Here is a 27,660-nt window from a genome sequence, read left to right as displayed (position 1 = left end):
TTTATTATGATACATACTTCTTCTGGTTTGAAACGGGGAAGAGAAGATATTTATTTGAACAGTTATGAAAACTTTTGTATATCACAAAATTTAAACTCTGGTAATACATGTATACACAGGATGTTTAATGTCACCTGGTTGCTTTTGGTTTGCACGTCTACCTGACAATATATTGTTATGTAACATTACATCCAAAGTCAGAGTTCACCTGTTCGTCAAGTGATGGGATTTTGAAGGTATGGAATATTTATCTATAATAAATGTTGGGATTTTTTTCTCTCTTGGGACGTAAATATTTTTTTGTTGTAAAAGGAATGTATAAATATATTTCTAAAGAAAGATAAATTATACAGAAAACAGGAAAAAAACCTTTTAAAAGAAAGAAGAGAAAAAATTTTATTATAAATTTTATTGTTAACTATTTTCTGGTAACAGTATATCCTGGATATCTGTCAAAATAAAATGTTCCCGTGTCACACTTAAAATAATATTTTTTTAATCAATAAATTTTGAAATCAATCATATCGAAATATCACCAAAGAAAATAACAGAAACATCAGAGATTCTACATGAAAATTAAATTAAATCAAGGAAAGTCTTACTATACAAATCCTCGATTTGATGCAACATTTCCATATACATCATCCGCCATTTTGAAAAATCCCGAAATATTCACTTTTTTAAATCGATTTTTGACCGAAATTGCCCAGAAATTAAACTGTTTTAAATAGTATTTTTCGCCAGATATATGTTTGAATATACTTAATCGATTTGCAAAGTTTTATTTTTATTAACGGAATTTCTTTATTTGTTATACAAGTAGACATGGGTATCGGTACATTTAGCATTGAGTCAACGGAGAAATAACGAGAAAAAGTACATGTTTTTACGATTCTCCAGTGACAGAATTTAATCAAAAATTAAACTGTTAGGACCAACATTGTTTGATAGAAATATGTTTGAAAATCAAGGATTGATTTGCAAAAGTTAGAAAACGGGTCAGGTTCATGAGAAAACTAAACTTTATTGAAGCACCTATGCATTTTATATGGGGCAATATAATACAAAATGGCGGCTAGTATACGTCACAAAAGTCACGTGATGTCTGACTTAGTTGGATATGGCAGTTACAGTATACCGCTGTTCAAAAGTCATATATCGATTGAGAGAAAACAAATCCGGGTTACAAACTAAAACCGATGGAAACACATCAACTATAAGAGGAAACAACGAAACAACAGAAACACTGAAGTGCAATAATATTTCTACTTTTTAGTCCAAATTCAAATTTTTTTTCGAAAATTACAATTTAAAAGCAATTACTCCTACGTTAAGGGGATTAATGGTTATAGTCATTTGACAATAACTTTAAGTAGTCGAAAAATTGATTCTTTTTTTTTATATTTTTGTAAATCTGATATTGGTAATAATTTTGTAGCTGTTATAGTTTTGAAGACCAAAAAAAAGCAAAAAAGCAAGCCAATAACTCATAAAAGGGGTCCATTTACCATTACAGTCATATAGACATTCTGTAGATTTTGTATTTTTGGTTTCTCTTTCTTATTATTGTTATTTATTGTCATCTATTACAAATTTCATGATTACAGACAAAAATTTAAAAAATTAAAAAAAAAAGACATGTAATTCAATAACTCCTATAATGGGCCAATTTATCATTTCAGTCGTTTTTCATTCCTGTAGATAACAGTTAACAGTGTATGTCTATCTTTTATTTTTCAGATTATGGGCAAACATGGGAATATTCGTACAAAAAATAGTAAATTAAAGGCAACAACTCATATCGAGTTTTTGTGTAGATCTTTTATTGCAGATTTGCACTGCTGCTTACAGTTGTTTCTGTCTATCTATTATATTTTTTAAGATAGAAAGCAAAAGCACTTAAATGTGTACAAAATTGTCATTAAAAAGAAATAACTCCTCTTGGTGATCCATTTATTGATTTCATCATTTTAGTATTTTTATAGATCTTTAATTGCAGAATATCTTTGATGTTTACAGTTTCTGTTTATCTATTACAGTTTTCAGGAAAGAAGACAAAAATGTTGTCATGCGTAAAACAAATCGTCAATTAAGGACAATAACTTCTAAAAGTACTGATCTGATTTTGACGAAAATGAAAAGTAGGTGGATCTTGAAATTATGAACGTATATCTGTTATAAGATTTCCTCTGCTTTTACGACATTCAAGATATTAGACAATTACTTGATAATATCCTATGTTTAATCGTGTCAGTCATATTGATTGATGATTAATATAATTCACAAACTATAATCTTGACACCCTTAGGATCCATCATGACAAGATTGGTTTGATGAGTTTCGATAGTGTCAAAGAAGTTTTGTTTTTAATTTTACAATTCACAACGTCCTTTTTTTTTTAAATATTAAATAGTGATTCCCTCAGATACAATCAATTATCAAAACTAAACAAAAAACTGACAACAGATTTGAGCATTACAAAAATTGATTGATTGATTGTTGATTGCTTTACGCCGCATCAGCACAAAACGCTTTATCGCGGCGGTACAAAAATTGAAAAACTAGTGTTCTTCTCAACAACAAAAAAACAATCTGCAATAAAAAGTTGTGAGTCTATAGGATTAATGGCTATAAACCTAAATATTGCTTGTCGTTGACTCATTCGTTACAAATTAAACAAAAAATCCGCAAAAACACCATGTTCCCCTAAAAATATAGAAAGTGCAAATAGTCATTAGGCATGGAATAAGTAAAATAAAAAAAATACCGAACTCCGAGGAAAATTTACACGGAAAGTTCGTAATCAAACGGCAAAATCAAAAGCTAAAACACATCAAACGAATGGATTACAACTGTCATATTCCTGACTTGGTACAGGCATTTTCTTATATAGAAAAAGTAAAATAACAAAAATACCGAACTCCGAGGAAAATTCAAAACGGGAAGTCCGTAATCAAATGGCAATATCAAAAGCGCAAACACTTCAAACGAATGGATAACAACTGTTATATTCCTGATTTGGTACAGGTATTTTCTTATGTAGAAAATGGTGGACTAAACCTGGTTTTATAGCTAGATAAACCTCTCACTTGTATGAATTTTGATCCATTAGAATCCGGTCACTGATTATAAGAGAAAACAAAACTTAAATGCGGTCAAACGACAATTCGAACGGACGAACGAACACAATTATATCACTTTAACCGCCGTTTTTCTTAAATAAGTGATATAAAAAGATGCACCAAACGAGAGATCACAGATCAACTCATAATTTGCACACTTTTTTCAAATACCCTCTAGCTTACTTGATGACTATACTTACTATAACTTTTGTTCCACAATCTGTATACGGTATGGTTACTGTTATAAAATTAGTAGAATTTTTCATTTTCATATTGCAAGGTCCGATATAAGAAGAAAAGATGGACAAATGTTCCTCTTTCAGATAAGGGTCTTGTATACGACTAAATTGAATATTGAATTTTCCATCTGCACAATACAAATCGGGAATCGGTGCTGAAATCAAAACAAAACAAAAGGAAAGGTCAATGTGATATTCACATGAGAATGTCAATTATGGAAAATAATAGTAGTTGCAAGCATTTGTATCAATAGTAGTAAAACTTACCGAAATGTTAAGTAGAGATAATAAACCACTACTTGTTAGCTTGAAGTAACTATTTAATCTTCCATTATAAGATAATAAGTTATATTTGCACAACAAGTGATATTTTGTTTCTTATCTGAAGCAAAGTGGTGTATCAATTTTATCGAGTCCTTAAGATTTGATTTGACAAGCCTATTCACTGTCAATTAGGGGGGAAACATCACGTATTTTGTAAATGGTTTGTGAAATGGTCCAATGAGATGTTTGCATATGATTTGATTTTCTGGAAATTCTTGAATTTCTGGAAAATTTTAGAGGCGAGGTGGTAATTTTGTCCTCCATGTCCAGGCGTATAGCAGTAATAGAATTTGTCAGACGTAAATTTGTTAAGAATTATCACGAGAGGACGAGAGGAGGCACAAGACGTGTATTGTCCGTACAGAAAATAGAGACGAACCAAATATCTGAATGTAATTTACTCGAAGTTATATGAAACTTCAAATTTAAATAAAAAGTTAAATGTGTTTTATATTCTTGAATGGCAAAGTTTACTATAAAACAAGTATACATGGTCTTTCATTGTAAATGAAAATCCTTTTTCTTATTAAAATCTACAGAAATGTACTGCTGTTGAACTATTGTCTTCCGATACTCTAATTTGCCAATGCCTTTTCCGTTTGCAGTGACCTTAACCACGAGACCTCTCGATAGAAATCCGGTAATAGCACATCACCAGTACGAGGAATAAACCTTGATTAAAATGTAATCAAACATGCACTGGAAGGTAAATAGTGTAAATTGATACTGAAAAAACTATTAAATACACCAGATCCTTTAATAACTGTTATGGCAATGTTTAAGGTAGCACTACAGTCAGACTTTTCTGACTCCAACCAACAGTCTTTAAAGATTAAATTCTCAATAACTACTCAATGGATTTTTATAATCTTTAACTCAGTTTAACGCTGCAATATTATTCCTTCTTAGTCTAGGGATAATTTTGTTTTTTGGTATGATCAATTAAAAAATATAGCTCATTAACTACCAAAATGTGCTCTCCCTATTTGGATGGAAATAGCACATCCATTTCAAATGGTAGTAAAAATTTGTTTTCATCAATCCCTTTAATTGACCACGCACAAGCTACAAAACGTATCTCCGATTTTTGATATATGTCTCTAATTAGAAGATGTATTGATTCAACTGCTAAGTGCCAAACATCATTTCACCTTTCATCTTTGGAGACCCATAAATTCATTCAGAAACAAATTATCCAAAACTGGGACACAGTTTTGTAGAAAATACTCCCTTTAATCACATATATCAGAGCCAAACTAAAGGGGGCACCTATAGAGATTCTATTTTCATTTTTTGATTACAATTCCCATGAAAAATTGTTTTGAAAAATCACCTTAAAACTGAATATCCCCCTTTGAACCCCTATAAATGCAAAATAGATATAAACATTCCTCTGGGAAAACCCTAGGAGTGTTCTGACACCATTATTTCATCATTAGAACCACACAGTTTGTGTCTTTTATACACCTAAGCTGTAAATTTTGCATTATTTGTGCACTGTCCATCCCTCAACAACATTAATTTAGCATATGGCGGGAGTTTGACGTCACAGATTTAACCACCATCTTTAATGTAGTAATGAAATATGGCCAAAGCTCCTCCCCTGTCCAGACTGTATAAGATAAGAGAATATCAATAGTGATCAGTTGCATACAATCAATATTTTACATAATTTTCATTATGAAATAATAATTGTTATTAATGTTTAAAAAGAAAAACATGGTTCTGTGAAATTAACTAGAAACTTAAATCTTTGCAATACAAAAATACTTTCATACTACCTACTGTCCTCTACAAAATAGAACTGATACTTCTCATAGTACAAGTTAAAAAAAACTTTTATCGAGGTGATTTGTCTAGAATAAGGATTGTTGCCGGTGTCAGATTCAGAGACAAATCAATTTGTTAGAGGCATTCATAATTTTGTTTAAGCTACTTTTGCATATTTATATCTATAATATATGCCTTCACTTAAGATTTTAGTCCCCCCCCCCCCCCCAACATTTTATTCTCTTTTGAATTTTCCTTGTTTACCTCCATTATTATGTAAATTAAGATTGATTGCAACATAATAAGATAAGACCACATTATTTTTCTTTTAACAGCTGGACACTTGGTATCAACAGATGATTGAATGGTTAGCTCCTCCCATATGCTCGTATATATAAAGTGTTTGCCATGTGCTTTATACATAATTTAATTATTAATTTACTCCCTGTTGTGACATCATAATGACTTTGGGATTTTTACAAATTGTTCAATTGGATAAAAACTTTAAAATAATGTGATAAAAAAAATCACTAAAAAATCTTCATTAGACTGTAGAGCTACCTTAATTAACAAAACAAACGCATGGAAAATATAGAAGAAAAAAAAAATGACATCACACTATCATCTCACTTACTTTTCACATGATCCCTGATTCTGTGTTGATTGTTTGTCAATGTCGATTTTTTTTATCCAGTAAACTTCATCAACAAACCGGAAGATTAATTAGAAGCTAAAGTTTGAGATCAATACTCACTGAATGACATTCTTTTTATATGCATTACTGCTTTTATTGTAATAAAAGTAATAAAAAGTGCTTAGAAGACTTAGTTTAGTATATATGCATGCATTGGTTCATTTCATTTCATATGACTTTAAGCAGGAAAGTGCATGTCGCGGCGATATTAAATTTTTGCAGGTCGCGGTCAATTATGGAAAGATTATTTTTCGATCGAAAGATTACAGGATTTGTCAATAAGTACAATCGGGTTTTTTTTCAGACATTGAATATATTGACGTTCTGTGATACACCAGTTCAGCTATCTTAGGTATACAACACAAAGTTCGCGGAATAAATTTCAGTTTAGCACTTCAAAACGTCTATGGTGAATCAGAAATTAAAGCGGACGAAAAAAACCTGTATGCTACCATTTTTATATTGAAAAGTATTGTAGATTATTTCTTTTAGACGATTTTTCAATTTCACATGGGGAATGGTGGTATACAAGGTTGAAAAATCAAAAGTTTTGATAGAACTAATTTCAGAAAAAGATCGAGATTTAAAATTATCCAGAAGTTCTTAAGAGTTTTTTAAAATCCACATATGGTTAATACCACTACGCGAGTAAACAGTTTCACAGTATTTCTGAAGACCCTCTTTCACCCCCAGTTTTTGGTGGGGTTCGTGTTGCCTAGTCTTTAGTTTTCTATGTTGTGTCATCTGTACTATTATTTGTCTGTTTGTCTTTTTATTTTTGGCCATGGCGTTGTCAGTTTGTTTTCGATCTATGAGTTTGACTGTCCCTCTGGTATATTTCGTCCCTCTTTCACTGCTGACAGAATTTTTGTCAATCTAATGGACAATTATTTAGTCGAACATGCAGATGAGCCGACAATGTACCGTTGTTTGTACGGAATTTTGTGAAGCTTAGGTATCCAATACAAACAAGGTAAGTCCTCCAATTTGTTTGTCAATGCAATGTTCATTGAAGTCATGAAGGACTTATGATTCGCCAAAATCTCATCCTTGTCAAATGATATTTTTTTGTATGTGGTATTACCCGAGTGCTCATTTATTCCTAATTCTTTTACAAGACACTCGTAGTAGTACGATTAACATACAAAGACAATATTATTTGAAGCTTTGTCCGCAGGAACAACAACATACTTATCATGAAGAGATGATAGACATTTCACAGCCTCTTTGTCTCTGAAAACGGACTTTGGTCGATCATTCACACAGTTTTTCAACTTATGAATGCGACGTTTTATCAGAGACCTGATTGTTTTGTTCCAGTAACAAGTGTCCAAAGTGTCCAGTTCAACTTCTTCTCGTTTAGCCCATGCTCTAGCGTAGTTCTCAATGGAATCAATAATTATTTTGAAGTTATGGTTCCAATTGATGTGTTTGGGTTCTCTAAACTTAGGACCATGAGAAATCACCTTTCGGAGATTTTCATGTTGAATTATGTTTACGTCCCCAGTAATAACATGGCCAGAGGGGCTGTTATTATAAGGCAATTGGAAACAGTCATGTGTCAGAGGGTTTTTTAAGTATTTTTCTAAATCAAGGTCCTGCAATGCTTGTTTATAGTTAAATATTTTGGGTGAAAAGTTATGGTCTAAAGTAGGCAACAAACGAGATCTGAGATAAGACAAATATAGACGGCAACTGCTGTTTTAGGATTCAGATAAAGCAGACAACCTGGTTAAGGAGAAGGGTGAGTGCTCGCATATTAAGCATGTTTTACCCAGCCATATTCTGATTGCATGTCCCTAGATGGGAACTCATAATTCAGTGGCTGTCTATGTTCGCATATGGTATTTGTTTTTCGTTTATTCTTTTTAGCATTAAACCATCCGTTAGTTCCCTCATTTGAATCATTTCACGTTTTTTTATTTATTTCGGGGAACTATATAGCTCACTATACAGTATGGATATCGCTCATTGTTTAAAGCCGTACGCTGACCTACTTTAAATCTAAGTCATTTTTTGTTCTCTGGTGGTTAGTTGTCTCACTGGCAATTATACCTTATTATCTTATTTGTAAACTAATTGTGGCGGCATGGATTGTGTTCTGGCTCAACATAACTTTTCACGAATGATTAACAGATGTCAACTTAAAAGAAATATATGGTAGAAAGTGTAAGCAGGTAGAGAGAAACATTAATAACTGTACAATATAAACATGATACTTCATATTGAGGTCTACCAATTGTTTTTATTTGAGAACAAATCAAATTGATCTGTTGGTTAAAAGGACTTAATTCACCAGCATTTTCAGAGAGTTTTTACCTGAAAATCATATTCTAATGTCTATCAAAAAGATATCTGATTTTCAACAGATACATTTTTCTAAATGCGTTGAAATCTATCGATCAAAATCTATCAAGTTTTGTATAGAATGAATTTGAGCGAGACACCCATTTGTCAAATGTGTTCATGTAATTATGCATGAGGAGTTCGTGGAACACTTCATACTCGAATGTTCTGAATATACCCCTATTCAAAATAAGTATTTTTGCCGATATAAATGAGTACCTAAGTACTGACTCCCCTGACTTTTGCTTCAAAGAGTTACCGTCCTACGATAAAATAAACATACTGCTGGGTGAATATTTTTATCATGTAGATTCAAATGTTTGTAAACATGTGGACACTTTTAGTAAAAAAGATGTTGAGTGAAATGTACACTTACAGGTCTTCGATTTTAGAAAATTAAGCTAACTGTGATTTGCGTGTGCACTAAGATTTCTGTGATCTTTAAATGTTGAGATTTTATCTTATATAATGCTGTTATGTCTTTCATGAAAGGTGACTTGTTTTAAAGGGTATCGAGTTTTAACTATGATATTGTCTTATGTGTATCTAATGTCATTGTACACTATTCATTGTATATGCTCTTAGTCGCATTTGTTGGTACCCTGCCTGGAAGTGCCCAAGTTGTAAAGAAGTAAATATCAGCATAACAATGTTAACTCTGCAAATTTGCGAAGGCACATTTATGTTCTTCCCTCGCCGGGATTCGAATTCATGCTATTATATTTATATATCGAATGTGCTTTCATAATACCAAATAACAAAAAATATGGTGAGAAAAACTTCCATGCATCATTAATTACGTAAGCTTTTGTTTTTTAGTGTTTTTGTGATTTACTATGGAAAAAGGGATTTTTTTTTATCATATTTGGAAGTTGTTTTGTTTTTATTTCAGATGCGCTTATTTGGGTTTCAATGACTTTATTATTAGTTACAGTACACAAAGTGAAACCTTTCAAGAAACAAGCATCCGAAGCACAGAAGAGCACCGAAAGAAAATTAAACATACAACAGTAAATACAAAAAAAAAACTTATTCATCAGACCTTGTGTCTACCTGAAACGTGATACCGTTAAATTTGAAATAATTATGTTTACTCCCTATAATGTATTAAATTGTTTCAGATAAAAGTGATACTTTCGACATCATTGTCACCTTAAGATTACAGCGAGAATTGCTGTCCGAAAAACATACATTGATTCTTAAATAAAATGTGTTCCGAGGCCTAGGGTTACAAATACATCTGTGTTTGTGGTTTCTTACGTCAAAATTATTTCTACTTTCTAAATAACAAACTATGGTAGATGTAACTAATTACTTATAACATCTAATAACATTTATTGATAAGGGCATCGGTGGTGGGTGGGTCTAAGAAGTCGAACTACTATATCACTAGCTTGTCAACACTGAGGTTGTGATTTCGAATCCCGCACGTGGCAGTTGCGCTGGACTTTAATCTTAATTGACTAGGATTGTCAGTTTTTTCTACCGAAGGTCGATGATTCTCTCTGGGCACTCCGGCTTATTCCACCAATAAAGACTGACCACCACGAAATAGCACAATAGTGCTGAAAGTAGAGTTAACACCAATGAATAAATGGACCAATCAATCATTTTATTATAATCAGTGTACATGGCTATTTTCAATTATTTCGACTATTAAGTAATATTATTGGTCGTTTGGTTTTAAACATCATACATAGGAAATAAAACAATAAAAAAAAATATTTGATGTAATATCACAAACACATTGACAGAACCTAATCAAGCTTTGGATCTAACATTTAATTACAAATAGAAAGGATGTTTTAATGCTAGACTTGTTTGGATTACATGTATTAATGAGATGTATACATTACTTAAAAACTTATTTACTTATTTAATTTGTAAATTTCTAACGGGAAACGATATATTTATTAATTATGATTTCGTCCATATAAAAGTTTTACTCCTTTTTGTGTATCAGTTTTAGTTGATGAACTGTAAACATTTAAGTTAAAAATACATTATGTCCATGTAAAGAAGGATGATTAAGTTTTTTTATTCCTGCTCTACTGTAAAATTTTCGGATATTTTTTTCTAAATTCAAAATGTTATAACCAATATCGTTTAATTCCTGGACTTAACAAGCTCAGATATTTAAAAATGAATAAATGGAGGGTTCTTTTTGTGTAACGTCATACATGATATTTTATATTTTTATCAAGTAATAAGACGATCTTACCGGCTAGTCGTGTATCCTGAAGTTTTATACAAGTAACGCTGGCATACTCCTGTTGTGCGACGTCGCAGTTGTGATTTCCTAAACTAGAGTTTTTGCACTGGTCGATGTCAGTTTCATTACCGATACATTCTACATCATCGAGATGAAATCTTTCGCTTACGTTAACTTTACCATGATCAATATCTATAGGTGCACCTGCTTGAGCAATGGCAGGACTGAAAATAAAGACAACTAACTGTTAATGTTTCTCTCTTATACATTTAATGTTTTCGTTTTGGGGTGGTTGGATACCGTGTTTTCTTTTTTCTTTTTATTACGGACACTTATATTATAATACACTGTCACAATATATATTTTGTTTCGTCAACTTACTCAAAGCATAACATATGGCATATAACCCGAGCATCTTGTTTTCCCCAGAGATCGTCACATATCGATCCCCATTGACCGTTTCTCAGTATCTCTACAAATCCTACTCCGATTAAATTGTCTGGTCCGATTAGACGTGTGTTAAGATTTCCGACTTGTGGATTACCTGAATTGATAGAAAATTGTACAAGATAATTAATGACATTTTAAAGTAGCTCAACTCATGTTTATTGAGACTTTTACATTACAGTTTCGTTTATATGTTGCAAAGCGAAGTCATGTACTAAAATAAACATGTAATGCATAAATATCAAGTAATAAAAAATGAAAAAACAGACCGTACCGTATTCATAAAAATTATGTTATCATCGGTTATCTTCAAATCGATTTTAAAGGGACATTGGCTGTCAAATTCATGTTCACCAATTTGACTCAAATTTTCATATTTGATTTATAACATACTAAAACGCATATCCAAACTATAAAAAGTTCAAAATAAACAATTTACAAGGCATGGGCTCGAAAAAGTTTATCATCGTTTCGTGTGCATTTTAGTCTAGACGACATCTAATTAACTATCAAGTTGACCTCCGAAGACTGCCGACGGTCATATAAGCGATATAAACAAAATTATAGATATAAATAGATAGCGAATTCGTGCAACTAGATTTTTTTCTATGTCTGTTTCATTTCATATTATAGGTTAAAAATATATGTTAATCGTCGTTTTTAGCTGTATAATTTTGAGTTTTTGTCGATCGAATCAGTCATTACTCAATCAAATGATTTACTTTTATTTCATTTTCAATGTTGACATTCTTTTCCTTTTAATAGCTCATCTCTAGCTAATGAGTTAAATTGAAGGTCACATGAATACGGATTCAATGAAGTCGAATTATTTACTTGCAAGTGAAAACTCATCATCGATGTTTTTTAGCTTTTTCAACAAAACGTTACTGGCTGCTAAAAACGAATTATTACTTCACTATTTCACTTTCGTTAATGATTGACAAAAAAAAAAACCAACATTTTAATGTTTTTATATATCTCGTAGCTAGTGCCCCTTTCAATAGGTAGTGTCATGGGAACATGCCGAAATCCTTGTATGGGGTAACTGACTTTCACAATCTGAACGCTTTCTAACTGAACAATACCTGAGCTTGTCTTCGAATAACCAAATGCACTTTTATGATACCTATTGCTCATTAATCAAACGGGAGTATACCAATCAACCGTTGTGCTTCTGAATAGTACAGTAAATGTGCACGTTGTTGGTTTCAAGAGACATAAATTCTTATTCAGTTTAGATTTTTTAAAAAACCTGTCGAATTTACGTGGGGACTCGTGGTTTTTTTTTCTTGTCACAAAATACAGAAGTGTATTACCTGTGATGAGGGTTGATGTGCATACTGATGTGCACTTTTGTCAGCTTACACATCTATAAAGCATGAACATAAGTATTGCATTGATACTCGGATTAGATACTCATTTTATTCATTTTAATGGATAGGCTTACAAGTGATAGCAACTGGTCCTCGTACCAAAAAATATAGAAAGCCAAACTTAGTAAAGCAGTTACTCTGTTTTAATTTGAAAACAAGAGAACTTGAATTCTGAATATAAAGTGAAACATTTAACTTTTGGAAACCATTGTCTTTAAAAACATTTTACAGCAGATTTAAGTCCAACTGTAATTATTTTTATAAATATCTGATACATCTGGTAATTTGAACAAGAAAAAAATGTCCGTTTAAAATGTGTAATAATTTACTTCTACACCATCTTATATGATATATATAGTGAACCCAATCGGATATATCATCTAGAAATTGACATAAAAAAATAGAAGGATATCACTCTGATTTGGACAGGAAATAGTCAAAATTGTCTAAAATTGTATATACCTTATCAGTTGCCAAATGTGAATAAAGAACGGTTTATATATATGGTTCGATAACCTAAACATATTTAAAATTTACCATATATGACAAACACAAACACTTTAATGATTTTTAGATTGCTGCCTAACAGATATAAAATAGAAACCAAAAATATAAATTTGAACAAAATTGGCATTGATTGTAAGAAAAATCGTCCAAAGCTGTAAATTACCGAGTCTTTAAAGATAATTTCAGTTCGGAAGTTTATATAGATATTTAGTCTCACAAAATTCTAGTAGAATTTTACAGCTTAAGAACAACAAACCATAAGTTAACTATTGAAGCTAGCAGACGGTATAGGAAGAACAGACAAAACAGAAAGTGTGTGCTCTGAATTAAAAATAAAACTGGATTTGAGTTTCACTTTATCTTTACAGCGACCATTTTTTTAACAAGAAATAAAATATAAGATACAAAGATATAGTAACACCAGACAAAATATTTTAGAATACAAATTAATGATGTCATCAAAAAAGGAAGAAAAGCTTATTAAACTTTGCAAATTTATCAAATCATAAGTAAAGCTGTGTGTACTCCAGGCTTCTTCTAATGTGAGTCCAATCTTATTTTTGATGAAGAAATGTCTTGTACTAATTGTTGTTTTCTTTTTGTTTGTTATTCGTTGTATAAACTATGCATATGTAATCCTCTTCGTCAAAATTATGGTTTATTGAGATATAAAAATACCAGTCATGCTATTATGCTATTATGTATTGCGTCCCTTAAAAACTTTGTTGAAGTACAGTGCTGTCTATACACAGTACCAAGTAAGGAATGTTAGTGCGACCAATCATATCATTGTAACCTTAAGATATATTCAACCGGCTTCCAATATTTTCAGTAGCTGTTATCACATGTGCTAGATCATGAAATATCTAAATTGTAACAGAGGAAATCTGAATTGACTGCAATTGAAATATTTAATCAGTACCTTATAAACCATAATATCTGAAATATAAGTTGAAACGATTATAAGGCATAATGAAGAAGTCTTATCAAATAAAAAAATGCAGAAGATGAAAAAAAAACACCTCATAATTTAGAGGCATTTGTGATATCAATAACATTATCATTGCCAATTTCTGGTTTCTATGAGTTGATTAATGAAAAAATGATGCATGCAAAATGACTTTTAAACATACACAGGCAATTTTTTCCAACGTGATTTTAACATGGGAATCACGTGATATTCACGTTTTCCACACCACGTGAGTACAACGTGAAACGAGCAGAAACGTAATATTCATGTTGTGAGCACAACGTGAAATAAACGTTCGTCACACGTGATATTCACGTTGTATATAAATCCACATAATATCAACGTGATAATACAACGTGATATTCACGTTTAATATAAAGCCACGTGATATAAACGTGATAATACAAAAAGACTTTTATGTGAAGCAGCCACTAGGAAAAATGAAATATTGTCTTTGTTGCACTCATTGACATATCATTTTTTGTTCTTGGTCATCTCTATTTGAAGATGTTTCTCTGGTTCTTTATGGTAAAAGTACTGTAAAAGTGAGTTATACATCAATAAATTGTCTTATATTGATTATCAGTTACCTCATATGCATGTTTTATTAACCTGTTATCATCCTGAATATGTATGTAATATTTGTGGCTGGATGTTTAGCATCCATTAAAACATATATATATATATATATATATATAAATCCAAATCTTATTTAAACCATGAGACTATTTCTACATGTTTGAAACCTTTCGAATCTTCCTGTTAGTATTTCTTTTTTTGTTTGTTTGAAATTCTTGCTTTATAATTTGTTTGTTTGACAATTCATAAAAAATCTAAAAGTATGAATACCAATGTCAAAGTCAGCTTCATTTTAAATTTATACAATTTTTGAAAAGAAGTCGAATTTGAAATTGCACAACAAATAATGCAAAACCAAATGTATACCAAACAACAATTCAATACAGACTAGCTATTTTACAATGTTCATTCTACAAGAGTTGTGTCCCTTGCAGGTTTACCATGACAAATCTAAAAATAATCAGCTTATGATTAAAAAATTGTCCCTAACAGAGGCATATGTTACCAAATGTTAAAAAAAACAAAACACTTTCCACATTAAATTCAATTATATTTATATTAAAGAATATTCTAAACAGTTAACATTTGAAAAGTTACTGAAATAGTAACAAATAATATTTGATTGTTCCGTCTTCTAAATGCTCCACTCTTTTAAAAGTTTCTTCATCTGAAAGGATAAAAAAAAGAATTTTATTTACTGTTATAATATTATCTTATTTAGGCATACATAATGAAAGCTTTATTTTACTTCTAATATGAGTGTTGCTTTTGCTTTGTAAACAACAATGTGATAAAATTCTCAATATATCTATAGTTTACAACCCTAGTAAACATTATTATTATATACATATGCACTTTCATGGATCTACAATCTGTCATTTCCTGTATCTTGGCATTGCACCAGGTCATGTTTTTCTCTGATTGTTTATGATGTCTTTACACTAAATCCATTAGATGTTGGATGTGTACTGATTGATAATTTATTCTTAGATGCATTTTTTTTTTAAGTTGTTATTGGCTTTGAACTAGCTGTCAGTATCTGCACTTTCAGATTTGTACTAAGTGTCTTTTTGTTGTTGGGATGTACAAGTACCCATCCACGTCCACTCTGTGTTTTTGTTGTATGTATTTCTATTTGTATCCATCTGTTGAGTTCAGCCTTTTTCAACTGATTTTTTTAGTTCGTTCTAATGTTGTGCTGTTACACGGCTGTCCCAGATAAGGGGAGGGTTGAGATCCCACCAACATGTTTAACCCTGCCACATTCTGTATGTATGTGCCTGTTCCAAGTCAGGAGCCTGTAGTTAAGTGGTTGTTTGTTGTTACATATTTGTTTTTTTCGTTAATTTTTTTGTACATTAATCAGGCCGTTAGTTTTCTCGTTTGAATTGTTTTACATTTGTGATTTATAGGTGACTATGCAGTATGGGCTTTGGTCATTGTTGAAGGCCGTACAGTGACCTATAGCTCTTAATTTCTGTGGCATTTGGTTTCTTGTGGAGGGTTGTCTCATTGGCAATCATACCACATCTTTTTTATATGTATCATAACTAATGTGGTGATTTGCCTGTGTAAAATTGAAATGAAAACTAGACAAAGTGACTCCACTCTGAAGTAACTGTATTATAACAAAATCAATGTAGGACTTTCTTTGAGATATTATTGTGTCTGGGAGACACAATTGATGCCCCCGCAGATGCAAAGTGTTATTTTAAAATAACTATAACATTTAAACGCTTACACCCAAAAAATGACAAAAGTTCAACTATCTCCCAAAAGAGCAAGTATTAATAAAAATCAAAACCCTGACCACATGCACACCTTTAATGTATGTACAAACAGCCAGCAAAGTGAAAAATTCCTAGCATTCAAACTGTAGGAGGAGTTATCTGGAAATGCTCTCTTATGAAAGTAAATACTCCAAAAATTGACAAAGTTCAACTATCTCCCAAAAGAGCAAATATTAATAAAAATCAAAACCCTGACCACATGCACACCTTCAATATATGTACAAACAGACAGCAAAGTGAAAACTTCCTAGGATTCAAACTGTAGGAGGAGTTATGCGGATTAACTATATACCCATAATGGGACGGACGGACAGGGGTAAAACAATATGCCCCCCAACTTTCAGTTGCGGGGGCATAAAAAAAACATGACTAAATGTACAGGGCCAAAAAATCTCCATGGAAATGTGATGTGCCAATACTAATACAACTGAATACCAAATATCATTGGCCCATCACTAAAGGTTCCCCTTAAACTGACAAACATTTTTGGGGCCTTTTATAGATTGCTGTTCGGTGTGAGCTCAGGCTCTGTGTTAAAGACCATACTTTGACCTATAATGGTTTACTTTTACAAATTGTGACTTTGATGGAGATTTGTCTCATTGGCACTCATACCACATCTTCTTACATCTAATCACAAACTTATATGCTAAGTGACTTTAGTATTTCATTGTCTGTATCATTTCACGGTATGTATAAAACTTTCTTCTTTTTTTTTACATTCCTTTTGTTGTGTGATATCTAATAAATTTTGTATATATATATTCATTATATCTCAATTTCCCTTAAAATGACCTAATCACAAACTTATACATTGTTGAAACAGCACCCCTAGATCTAGCTTTTTCAAGGCAAGACAAAAATAATGAAAAAGAGGAGACAAAATTTTGTTCTTTATGTTTCTTAATTTTTCAATGTCTGTGTTGTTTTTACTGTACCGGTACTGTCTTGTCTATCCTTTTCGTTAAAAATTAGCAAATTTCAAAACTTCACATTAGGTCAAGATTTATTGATTAATTGTTAAAAATTTACATTACTGATGGTTGATGAATATGGTGATATCTTAGTGTTAGATTAAGAGTCAATAACCAATCTGCTAGTTGCCTGATGTCTAATGACTTAGTATAACTTGGCAAAGATAATTTTTTGGAATAACACGATAGGTTTCACATGTGGAGCAGGATTAGCTAACCCTTCTGCATTATCTGAGATCACCAAGATTTTTAGTGCCGTTGTGGTGCTCAGTCTTTAGTTTTCTACATTGTGTATGCAGTTGCTTGTCTTTTAGTCGTTTTTTGTTTTGTTTTATGGCGTTTGTCAGTTTGTAAATCGACCTTTGAGTTTGAATATATCCCATTGGTATCTTCTACCCATCTCGATTATTAAAATCTACTATTCAAATGTCATTTAATTGCATCAACATGATAATCCGTGATAAAGGTTTCATATATTGATAAATAAAAAAAAACTTTAACCAAAGACTGAACTTTAAATATAGCGGACTATACATTATGGATTTTTCTCATTGTTAAAGGCTCTATGGTTGCCCATTATTGCTTACATCCACTTTCTTTGAACTTTGGTGGATAGTTGTCTCATTGGCAATATCATACCTCATCTCCTAATTTTAATATTTCTATTATCACCAGTTTAATTCGCCCTTTCAGACTCTAAATAAATGCATTCTGTTCTGGGTAATATTTTCGAAAGCGTACACCAAAACGTTGTGATTGGTTTAAAAAGTTCTAAACAATAGAAATTCAACCAATGAGGTAATGTTATTTTCATTTTGGTGTACGAACAATTAGATTACCCATAATCCTTTAGATTCTGAAAAAGGCGAATTATTTCTTAATTATTCTTCCTTTGTTTAATTTGTACAATATACAAATAAGATATTAATGTATTTACTTACATCTTCAGCTATCAATAAAAAAGGCTTCCTTTTAAAGTCTGACTTGAATAGTGAAGGTGTAGCCTAGATCTGTTTTACTATGAAGCTGTAAATTAAAAAAAAAATAACATCATTATGTCAATACGTGCTTAGGAACAGGATCAAACAAAGCAATAACGAGAAGAAAGGCATACATACATCTGGAAGTCTTAAAGATTTTTTTTAGATCTCAATCCTTTGAGCCTTCTATTTAAATCTGGGTCAATGAATTAAGAAATACTCAAATAGTTCATAAAATGAAAATAAGCCAAGAAAATGTTTTCCTAAGGGCTATCAAAAAGTATAGTATACAGTTTTTATAAACAAAATGAAATTCTAGATATTCCTCAAGGTTCTGAGTATCAGTTTCAGATTACTGTTCAATTTTTATGTCAAAATCTTTAAAGCTATTGTTGCTGTCAACATGGTCAAATCTACAATTACCGGACCCTCATAACTTTATATCTTAATTTGAATGAGCTGTCAATAAGACAATATATGAATTACTGAAACTCTAATATTCAATTATTATAATATAATTGACAATATATTATTATCTACTTGAAAAGTAATGTTTGATGAGATTATAATCTTAATTTCAGGCATGCAAGTATAGAAATAACCTGCAGTATGAAGGATTTAATCAATATTTGGTTATGTTTTGTAACATCATTTTTGAACAATAAAGCCAAAAAATGTATACACTTATTTGCTGTCTCCTGGCAGAAAGATAGGGTAAATAGATAAAATAATTGTATTTTTTATTTTTATTTTATCTAAATTATTAATATACTATATATACAACATGTTCTGAACTTAAATGGTGCTTTACCAAACAAATTTTGACTTTTACCAGTACTTTACAAAAAAAAAGCCAGAAAATATGTAAGTAAATCGAAAGGGAGACAAAAAAAAAAGAACTTTATCATATTCTGACCTAAACATCAAACTTTATTTTAGTATACTTGAATAGGAAACATTTCTTGTTTTACTATTAAATTACCTTCAGCTTAATAACTTGATTACAACCAAAATACTACAAACTTCTGTCACCAAATGTGATTCTCTGAAGCACTGCTAAAGTATCATGTCCTTTATCCATCTTATATATATACATCATGTACATGACAGTATATATTTGCCTCAAATTCAGATTTTTTCTGGAAAAATAAATATTCAAATAAATGTACATGAACATGAACTTTAGTCCACATATTATGCCTCCTTCTACTGACTGACAAACAAATGTCACATAATCATCTTTAGTAATGTTAATAATATGAACAGTATATACATGTAATATGTTATCATTAAAATTTAACATCATTGCATAGGGATTTTATGCTGAGTGACTTAAATATTTCTTTGTGTGTATGTATAAAACTTTCTTTTTTTCTTTCTTTATTTTACATTCCTTTCGTTGTGTGATATTTAATTAATTTTGTATATATATATTTATTATATCTCGATTATATGGGGCCAACTTGGACGAGTAGTCTTAAGTAGTCGAACTTCTGTATCACCAGCCAGCAGCCAGTCAACACTATGGTTGTGAGTTCAAATCCTGCACGTGGCAAGTGAACTTAACTCCAATCTTAATTGACTAGGATTGTCAGTTTTCCTACCAAAGGTCATGGTTTTCACCAGCTTCCTCCATCAATAAAAACTGGATGCCATAAAATAGCACCATAGTGTTAAAAGTGGCGCTAAACATTAATCATTCAATATCTCAATTATGAGAAAATAAAGACATCAATGAATCAATAAATGTCCATTAGTTTTTTTTTTTATTATTAGCATTAACAGTAGTTTTTTTGGTATAATGATTCCAATTATGCAATCTAATTGTACAGTGTGTTAAAAATTTAATAAACAGCTGCGAAAGGACTGCACGATTACAAGCCCTCCAAATTCATATCAAATTTGTTTAAAGTATAAAATGAAATGTTAAAAATTGTAGATTCAGACATGATTTTATAAGTCATTTTTTATTTTTTTAAAGGTAACAATGACAAATGAATGAGTTGCATCTGATGTCATGCCAAGTAGTCATATTATATTGGGGTGGTTGTAATTTCCTTAGAATTTCTTTAGAAACATACTTCATTAAGTAAAATAAATTTTTATATTACGGGTGGTTGGTGTAAAAAAAGACCCTGTTAGATAATTCCTGAATAGCTCCAAGATATATCTATTGTTCATGTTGTTTAGTCACTTCTTAGGTACATTTGTATATGTACCGTATATATAGTTACACATTTAAATGATTATTCGATTCTTATCACCTTTTACAGTTGACTTATCAATTTTTGTATGCATTACATAACGTCCTTCAGTTGTCCAGCGGCAAATATTTAATGCTAACATTCAGAACATTGTAGCATTAATGTACAACAAATTATATCTATTCTTCCTCTGCACATATGCTGCAAGCCAAAAGGCATGTTGTTCTTTTTAAAGCACACTGTTTTGTTAAATGCATTACATTTCATAGAATGGAAATAGTGCATACATATCTGTTGGAACTTTGCTGAATTGTCCTGGTCACGTTGAACTGGACATCTCTCCCTGTCATTTTCTTTCTCATGTCTTGAATTTTCAAACAGATCCTCCATACTTCATTCATGCCCTGCTTATTATCTGTCATATAGAAAAAAGAAATGCATAAATTTTAAGTATTTTTTTTACACATACAGTTATTGTCATAGTCTGTCAAACTTTAAATTGGGAACATTACAGTGAACTACCAAAATTGTGTGGTAAATATTAATAAGTGGAACAATGAAAGGTAATTGCCTGATAATTAACTCAAGTGTCATTCTATGATCATGAACAATCTTGACATATATTTAACTGGTGAAATAAAATGAGTTGTGTGGTGTATGTCTATGAGACATGTGAAGTTTATATACCACTCCAGACAGATAAGTGTAAGTGATCAATACATGTAGGTCCTCAGTACCTGCAGCTGAATATGTTAAAAAGTCCCTATTTATTTATTGAAGTCTTGTAAAAATCAAAACCCACATATATTTATGTCTAAGGATGTTCGTTCCTCATGTTTTTGAGTTTTTGCCAGATATTCAGAATCCTCTGGCTTTATCCATGATATTCTGACATTAAAAAAAATCCCAATAATCTCTACTTTTCTTTTCATAATTTTATTTTGAATAGATATATAAATATAAAATAATTTATCTATAAATACTAACTTTAGTTCTCTTTTATACTGGTGAAGTAAATCAGAGACATTATATATGACGTCTCTGAGTCAGTCTGAGTAAAATTGAGAATGGAAATGGGGAATATGTCAAAGAGACAACAACCCAACAAAGAGCAGATAACAGCCGAAGGCCATCAATGGGTCTTTATCGAAGCCAGAAAATCCTGCACCCTGAGGTGGGCCTCAGCTGGCCCCTCCATAATAATGTGTACAAATTGAGTAATTCAGTGAAAATGGACGTCACACTTAACTCCAAAACATATAAATGAACTAAAATTTAAAAATATACACGACTAACAAAGGTAAGAGGCTCCTGACTTCGGAGAGGCAAAAAAATGCGGTGGGGTTAAACATGTTTTGTGAGATCTCACCCCTCCCCCTATACCTCTAGCCAATGTAGAATAAAGAAACACACAGCAATACGCACAGTAAAATTCAGTTTAAAACTTAAAAGAAGATATTTATTTTTTACAGAGATTAAATTATATACAAAATGCTAGTGCCTGTGGTAATTTCTTTCAAAAGTTGGGTATTAGGGGGGCCTACTATTCAGTCAGGGGTACTACTTGTACAAGTAATTTTTATTTACTTGAAGAAGTAATTATAATATACTTATATAAGTAAATTTGTAGGATACTTATACAAGTGTATTTTTTTTACTTGTATAAGTAAATTATTTTTTGGCCTAGTTATGTCCCTTAGGCGTTCAGATTTTTTTACTTATACAAGTAAAAAAGTCATCCTATCTTCTTTTCTTGAATTCTTAGAACTTCTTTGCTCTTTCTTGAATTCTTAGAACTTCTTTGCTCTAACAGAATTTTGAATTGTCTGTCCTTTGCAGATGTCTTTACTATTCATTTAAGTGTAATTTCATGGACAATGAAAATCTCATTTGTCTTTTATCTTTAGAACACTGCTCATTTACAAGCCCCCAAGGAGCAATTTTTGAAGGCCTTGCGCAAATACTTAAGATCTTTGCTCAATCAGTTTCTTTGTTGAATTAATGAGATGAAACATTGAACTCTTATCAAAAATTATGAGCTAACCTGAGAAAAATTGTTAAAGGCATGATTTTACATCTCAAAACTTGAGAATTTTTGTGGGATTGTAAAAAAAATTTACTTATACAAGTAAATTTTTTAGAAAATTAAGGGGAGATTATTCAAACAATATAATTAACTTGTACAGGAACATATATATTGTTCCCAGACTTGTATAAGTATATTTTATTTACTTCTTCAAGTAAATAAAAATTACTTGTACAAGTAGTACCCCTGACTGACTATTAGTGTGATCATTTGGTCTTCATGATTAACTCATAAAAATCATACGGCCCAGGCATGTATAAATGTTGTCAGGACAGTAAAATTTTAATGAAAAAGGACTCACAAGTCACAAACCATAGGCCCTAAATGATTTAAATTTAAAGGAATTTAAAAGTTTATGACGGGTTTTTCCAATTTTCAGGCAGTCAAGTGTTTCATGAAGACTGTATTTGTTCAGGGAATGGTACGTTTTAATTAACTATTGTACACATACCTTCATAACGGGATTGTGAAATGAAATATACCTGTTATATCTTCAAGAGTATCTGCATTACTTTCCATTGCCACTACTGTGGTGTTAGTCTTTAGTCTTTAGAAGTGTCAACTTGACACTATAATCTCTCTGTACTTTCGGTCACTCTGGTAATTTTATGTCACTTTTGTATATAACTCATTAGTACATTTGTATTTATGTGTGTGTCGTCCAAATGTGTCGTCTGAGACGCTCGTTTCTGTGAACCGTACGGGATAATTCTCTGAGAGACGAAGCACATCAATTCTCATTTAAACTGAATTTACCGATTGTATTTCATGTTTAAATATTCAAATAATTAATTAAACTAAATATTTAAATTATATTAAGCTACCAGCTGGATAACAAAACAATGTTAATAAATTGATTCCGCTTCTGGGTTACACACCGATTCCGAAATGTTTCAAGGTGTGCGGTATTTCCCGCGGTTATTTTTGGCAAGCAATCTCCTTGTCAATGTGATAACAGTCCATATGAAACTGACAGACTGAGAGTCTGTGTACTGTATAATGACGGAACTGTAGAAGTAAAAAAAAGTTCTGTCTCGGGTCTACTGTACTGTGTACTTGTGACTTTAAAAATATGCATGCAGTGCAGGTAAGTTCGATAAAATTACAGTTTTTTTTCTGATTTTTTTTACCCTAAGCCAATAGCCTAAGGCTACACTAAAGTTTAGTTAAAACATATATTTTATTTAAATAACAACACAAATTCGATAAGACACAAGTCAAACCGATTTATGAACTCTTTTTCCATATTCAGTGGTGGATCCATAAATGACATAAATTTTTATAAAAGGGGGTGGGGGATATGGCATTGATTGTCTAAGGTAAATCCCACAAAAGGGGGGCATTGACTGCCTAAGGTTGAGCCAACAAAAGGGGGCATTGACTGCCTAAGGTTAAGCCAACAAAAGGGGGCATTGACTGCCTAAGGTAAAGCCCACAAAATGGGGGGGGAGGCTGCGCATTAAATCTGTCTCTGATATTAGTACAGATGAACATTAGGGGAATGACACGCTTTTGGGTTGTGGGATATCGAGGTTAAAAAAAAAGGGAATTTTTCATATTGGGATGAAAAAGTGGGGATGTGGGATTTAGTTGGATTCTTCAATCTTTGTCTTGATGACAGGATAATTCTCTTCTCTTGTTAAACGATATTTTCAGTTGTAATTTCTCCTTAATTTGTACTTCAGGGGGTTAAATCTAATTGATGATATCATGTCAGTCAGCTTTGAACAGCTATCTTTTATTTTATGTTTAGCTTACACATTTATGACATTACTACAAACTTATGCTATATGTAAAATTGAAAATGAAAAACATTTTCTTTTACATTGTGAAAAATACTCAACTAAAAGGGCCATATTTTACCAAAAAGTTTCAAATATAAACGTTGATCCTACAAAATTTCAAAAAAAATGAAAATAATGTAATCTTTTTATAATAATAAATAATAATTCATACACAATCCTAAAATTGACTTCCTCTTTCATTTCAGACAGTCTGAACCTGCGTAAAGCAGAACAAACTCTATAAAATTGTCAATATGTCTAATTCTTAATCATTGTTTATAAAATTACATATTAATATAGTCATTATTTGCAATACTTATTATGTATGATCAACTATGTAATTAATATACCATGAGCCTTAACCATTTATTGTTGATGAGTTTGTGCTAATAAAATTTTTTTTTTTGTAAACAAATATTTAAGAGTAATATTTCTATTGTGTAATAAATAATACCATTATAAAAATGAAAGATTTTTTTCCATCAATTGAATAATTTGATATGTTTTTAGGGATACAGCAAGTTCCCAAGTTCTTAGTTAATGAACAGAGAAAATTGTTGAGGAGCTCATTGGGGGAAAAAAACAAATTAACAAAGGAAATGTACTTTTTCAATAAGGAGAAGAAGTAAAAGCAGCAGGTATTATATACTTATTTTATACTTGATTAACTTGGCTGTAACGGTCAAACGATTGAGATGAATAAATGAAAAGAAATGTCGTCTATATTTCAATGAATCAGCACCCGAACAAACAACAAAACAAGTAGAGGCATCTTTTGGTTAAAACAAAAGACTTCAATATACATTGTAAGTGTCAATACAAATGTAAAATAAATAGGATGTGGTAAGATTGCCAATGAGACACTCTCTCCAAGAGACCAAATGATACAGACATTAACAACTATAGGTCACTGTATGGCCTTCAACAATGAGTAAAACCTATACTGCATAGACAGCTATAAAAGGCTACTAAATGACAAATGTAAAACAATTCAAATTTGATTGTCTCTGCTCGTGAATATTATGTACCGGGTACATGTATCCGAGATTACCAAAGAATGGTCTTAGGCAGATATCCTGAAATGACTAAAAGGTTAAAGATATAAATAAAGGCTATATATTAGCTTGTCCATGCAGCCTCATTATCTAAGCAGACCAAGAGAACTTGTATTATTGTTTTTGTCCCGTCAATCTGACCGTCACAAAATTTTCTTCAGTATTACTGTAAACTTTGTATCAGGCATGCATTGAGTTTTGTCATTCTTCAGTGTTACTGTAAACTTTGTATTGAGTCTTGTCATTGTACATATATATTTAAATATATAAATGTCCAAGCAGTTTCTTATTTCATTGGGTATGGTAATATATCTTGGATTTAACCTTCAAAACTTCAATTTTCATCCTCATTTGCTTTTTCATCACTTCTTCCTTCAAATCCCATAAATGTAGTTTTTATTGTCGAGCCTGCGACTTTAGTCGCTGAAAGCTCGACATAGGGATAGTGATCCGGCTGTGGCGGTGGCAGCGTTAACTAACTTCTTAAAAGCTTTATATTTTAGAAGGTGGAAGACCTGGATGCTTCATAAATTGTATATAGATGCCTTATGTTACGAAGTTTCCGTCTGTCACATGTCCATTGTCCTTGACCTCATTTTCATGGTTCAGTGACTACTTAAAAAAATGTTAAGATTTTTTGTAATGTTAATTTCTCTCTTATTATGAGTAAAAGGATAACTATATTTGGTATGTGCGTCTATATACCTCTGTGGTCAGTCATATCAAGCTGAGCCTTGCATTTTATTTTCAAATTGGTTAACTTATACTCATGTTAGAATTAAATAATTTTGTATGTATAAAATCGAGAATGGAAATGGGGAATGTGTCAAAGAGACAACAACCCGACCATAGAGCAGACAACAGCCGAAGGCCACCAATGGGTCTTCAATGTAGTGGGAAACTCCCGCACCCGGAGGCGTCCTTCAGCTGACCCCTAAACAAATATGTATACTAGTTCAGTGATAATGGACGTCATACTAAACTCCAAATTATACACAAGAAACTAAAATTAAAAATGATACAAGACTAACAAAGGCCAGAGTCTCCTGACTTGGGACAGGCGCAAAATTTATGCATACTCAATTTAATATAATATTATTATCCTATTGTATACAGAAGTAAAACTTGTGTCTGATCCTTACTACTAATTTAAGTCAATTGTTCGAATAAAATAATCATAAACTAAAACATTCATATGATGTAGTTTTGCATCTTCTATTTAGAGCATGTTCAGTACCAGTAGAATTCAACGACAAAATTAATAAGCTATTATTATAATTTCTTTGTTCTTACTACTTTTCTTATGTTTGCAGGGAAAATTGACAGAGTGATACATCTTCTATGAATAAAAAGAGGAAATAAGTGTCTGCAGCAGTAAATCATTATAACAACAAGACTGTGAAAAGAAGATATCAGAACATGAAATGAGTTTTATTTCTTTTAAAAAGAATTGTTACAGAATATATCTCTTGTGATCCTAATGAAAACCATTGTCAACTTGAAGTAAAGGAAGATTTTATAATTTAATAGAACAGGAAATAAAGGAAGACTCATTTAGAGCATAACAAAGCACAATGTATATTTCTAATTAGTCTGTTAATTCAGAATAACCCATGTGAAGGAATTATATTTTACAGTAAACAACATACAAAACACTTACAATTTCATGTTTTGCAATTGGTGAATTTTCATGTTGTACTAAGGTAAAATTTATATGACAGATGCATTACCTTAAATATTCACTGAACACATGAAAATCCAACATAGCCATTGCAAAAATAACTTGCACTTACGTGTACATATGTTATTCATGTGATATTAATATGAAAATCACATCACGATTATGTGAAAATATAGACGTGAAATAACAAAACTTTTACACGTTAAAATAATGTGAAAAAATCTAAATGTGAAATTAACACAATATTTACACGTTAAAATCACGTTTATAAATTTACGTGTGAAATTAACACAATATTTACACGTTAATATCACGTTAAAAAATTTACATGTGAAAATAACGTTACGTTTAAACATGAATATCACGTGAGCAGATTAAAACGTGATTATCACGTGAGAATCTTGTGTGTGTCAAATACAGGTGATATAAACGTTTAAACGGAGTGATACACACGTGGAAATAACGTAGTTTTCACGTAATGAGCACAAACGTTAAACACACGTTGGAAAAAATTGCCTGTGTA

General features: G+C 31.3%; 1 protein-coding gene and 2 long non-coding RNA genes across 4 annotated transcripts in view; 1 reads left to right on the top strand and 2 right to left on the bottom strand.

The window, feature by feature from the left end:
• The window catches only part of LOC127728233 (deleted in malignant brain tumors 1 protein-like), a 48,654-nt gene that overhangs the window by 10,404 nt on the left and 10,590 nt on the right, over nt 1-27,660 (bottom strand). Inside the window, exons 4-6 of the mRNA XM_052235480.1 lie at nt 11,089-11,251; nt 10,717-10,931; nt 3,323-3,516 (exon numbers count right to left, since the gene is read on the bottom strand). Of these exons, the coding sequence (XP_052091440.1) occupies nt 3,323-3,516; nt 10,717-10,931; nt 11,089-11,251 (572 nt within the window). The remainder of the gene's footprint in view (nt 1-3,322; nt 3,517-10,716; nt 10,932-11,088; nt 11,252-27,660) is intronic.
• Nucleotides 15,157-23,153, bottom strand: LOC127728270 (uncharacterized). The gene is made up of 5 exons (XR_007994065.1): nt 23,100-23,153; nt 20,819-20,946; nt 19,310-19,466; nt 18,289-18,373; nt 15,157-15,250 (listed from the first exon to the last, which is right to left on the bottom strand). It is a non-coding gene; the product is annotated as an uncharacterized LOC127728270 (long non-coding RNA).
• On the top strand, nt 22,817-27,655 carry LOC127728271 (uncharacterized). Of its 2 annotated transcripts, none has more exons than XR_007994067.1 (3): nt 22,817-23,038; nt 24,912-25,039; nt 26,770-27,655. It is a non-coding gene; the product is annotated as an uncharacterized LOC127728271 (long non-coding RNA). The 2 variants fall into 2 exon arrangements; XR_007994066.1 differs by lacking the exon at nt 22,817-23,038 and adding an exon at nt 23,617-23,704.

This window comes from Mytilus californianus, unplaced genomic scaffold (assembly GCF_021869535.1).
Source record: "Mytilus californianus isolate M0D057914Y unplaced genomic scaffold, xbMytCali1.0.p SCAF_2, whole genome shotgun sequence".
Taxonomy (NCBI): Eukaryota; Metazoa; Mollusca; class Bivalvia; order Mytilida; family Mytilidae; genus Mytilus; species Mytilus californianus.
This window is presented reverse-complemented; position numbering and strand designations above follow the sequence as displayed.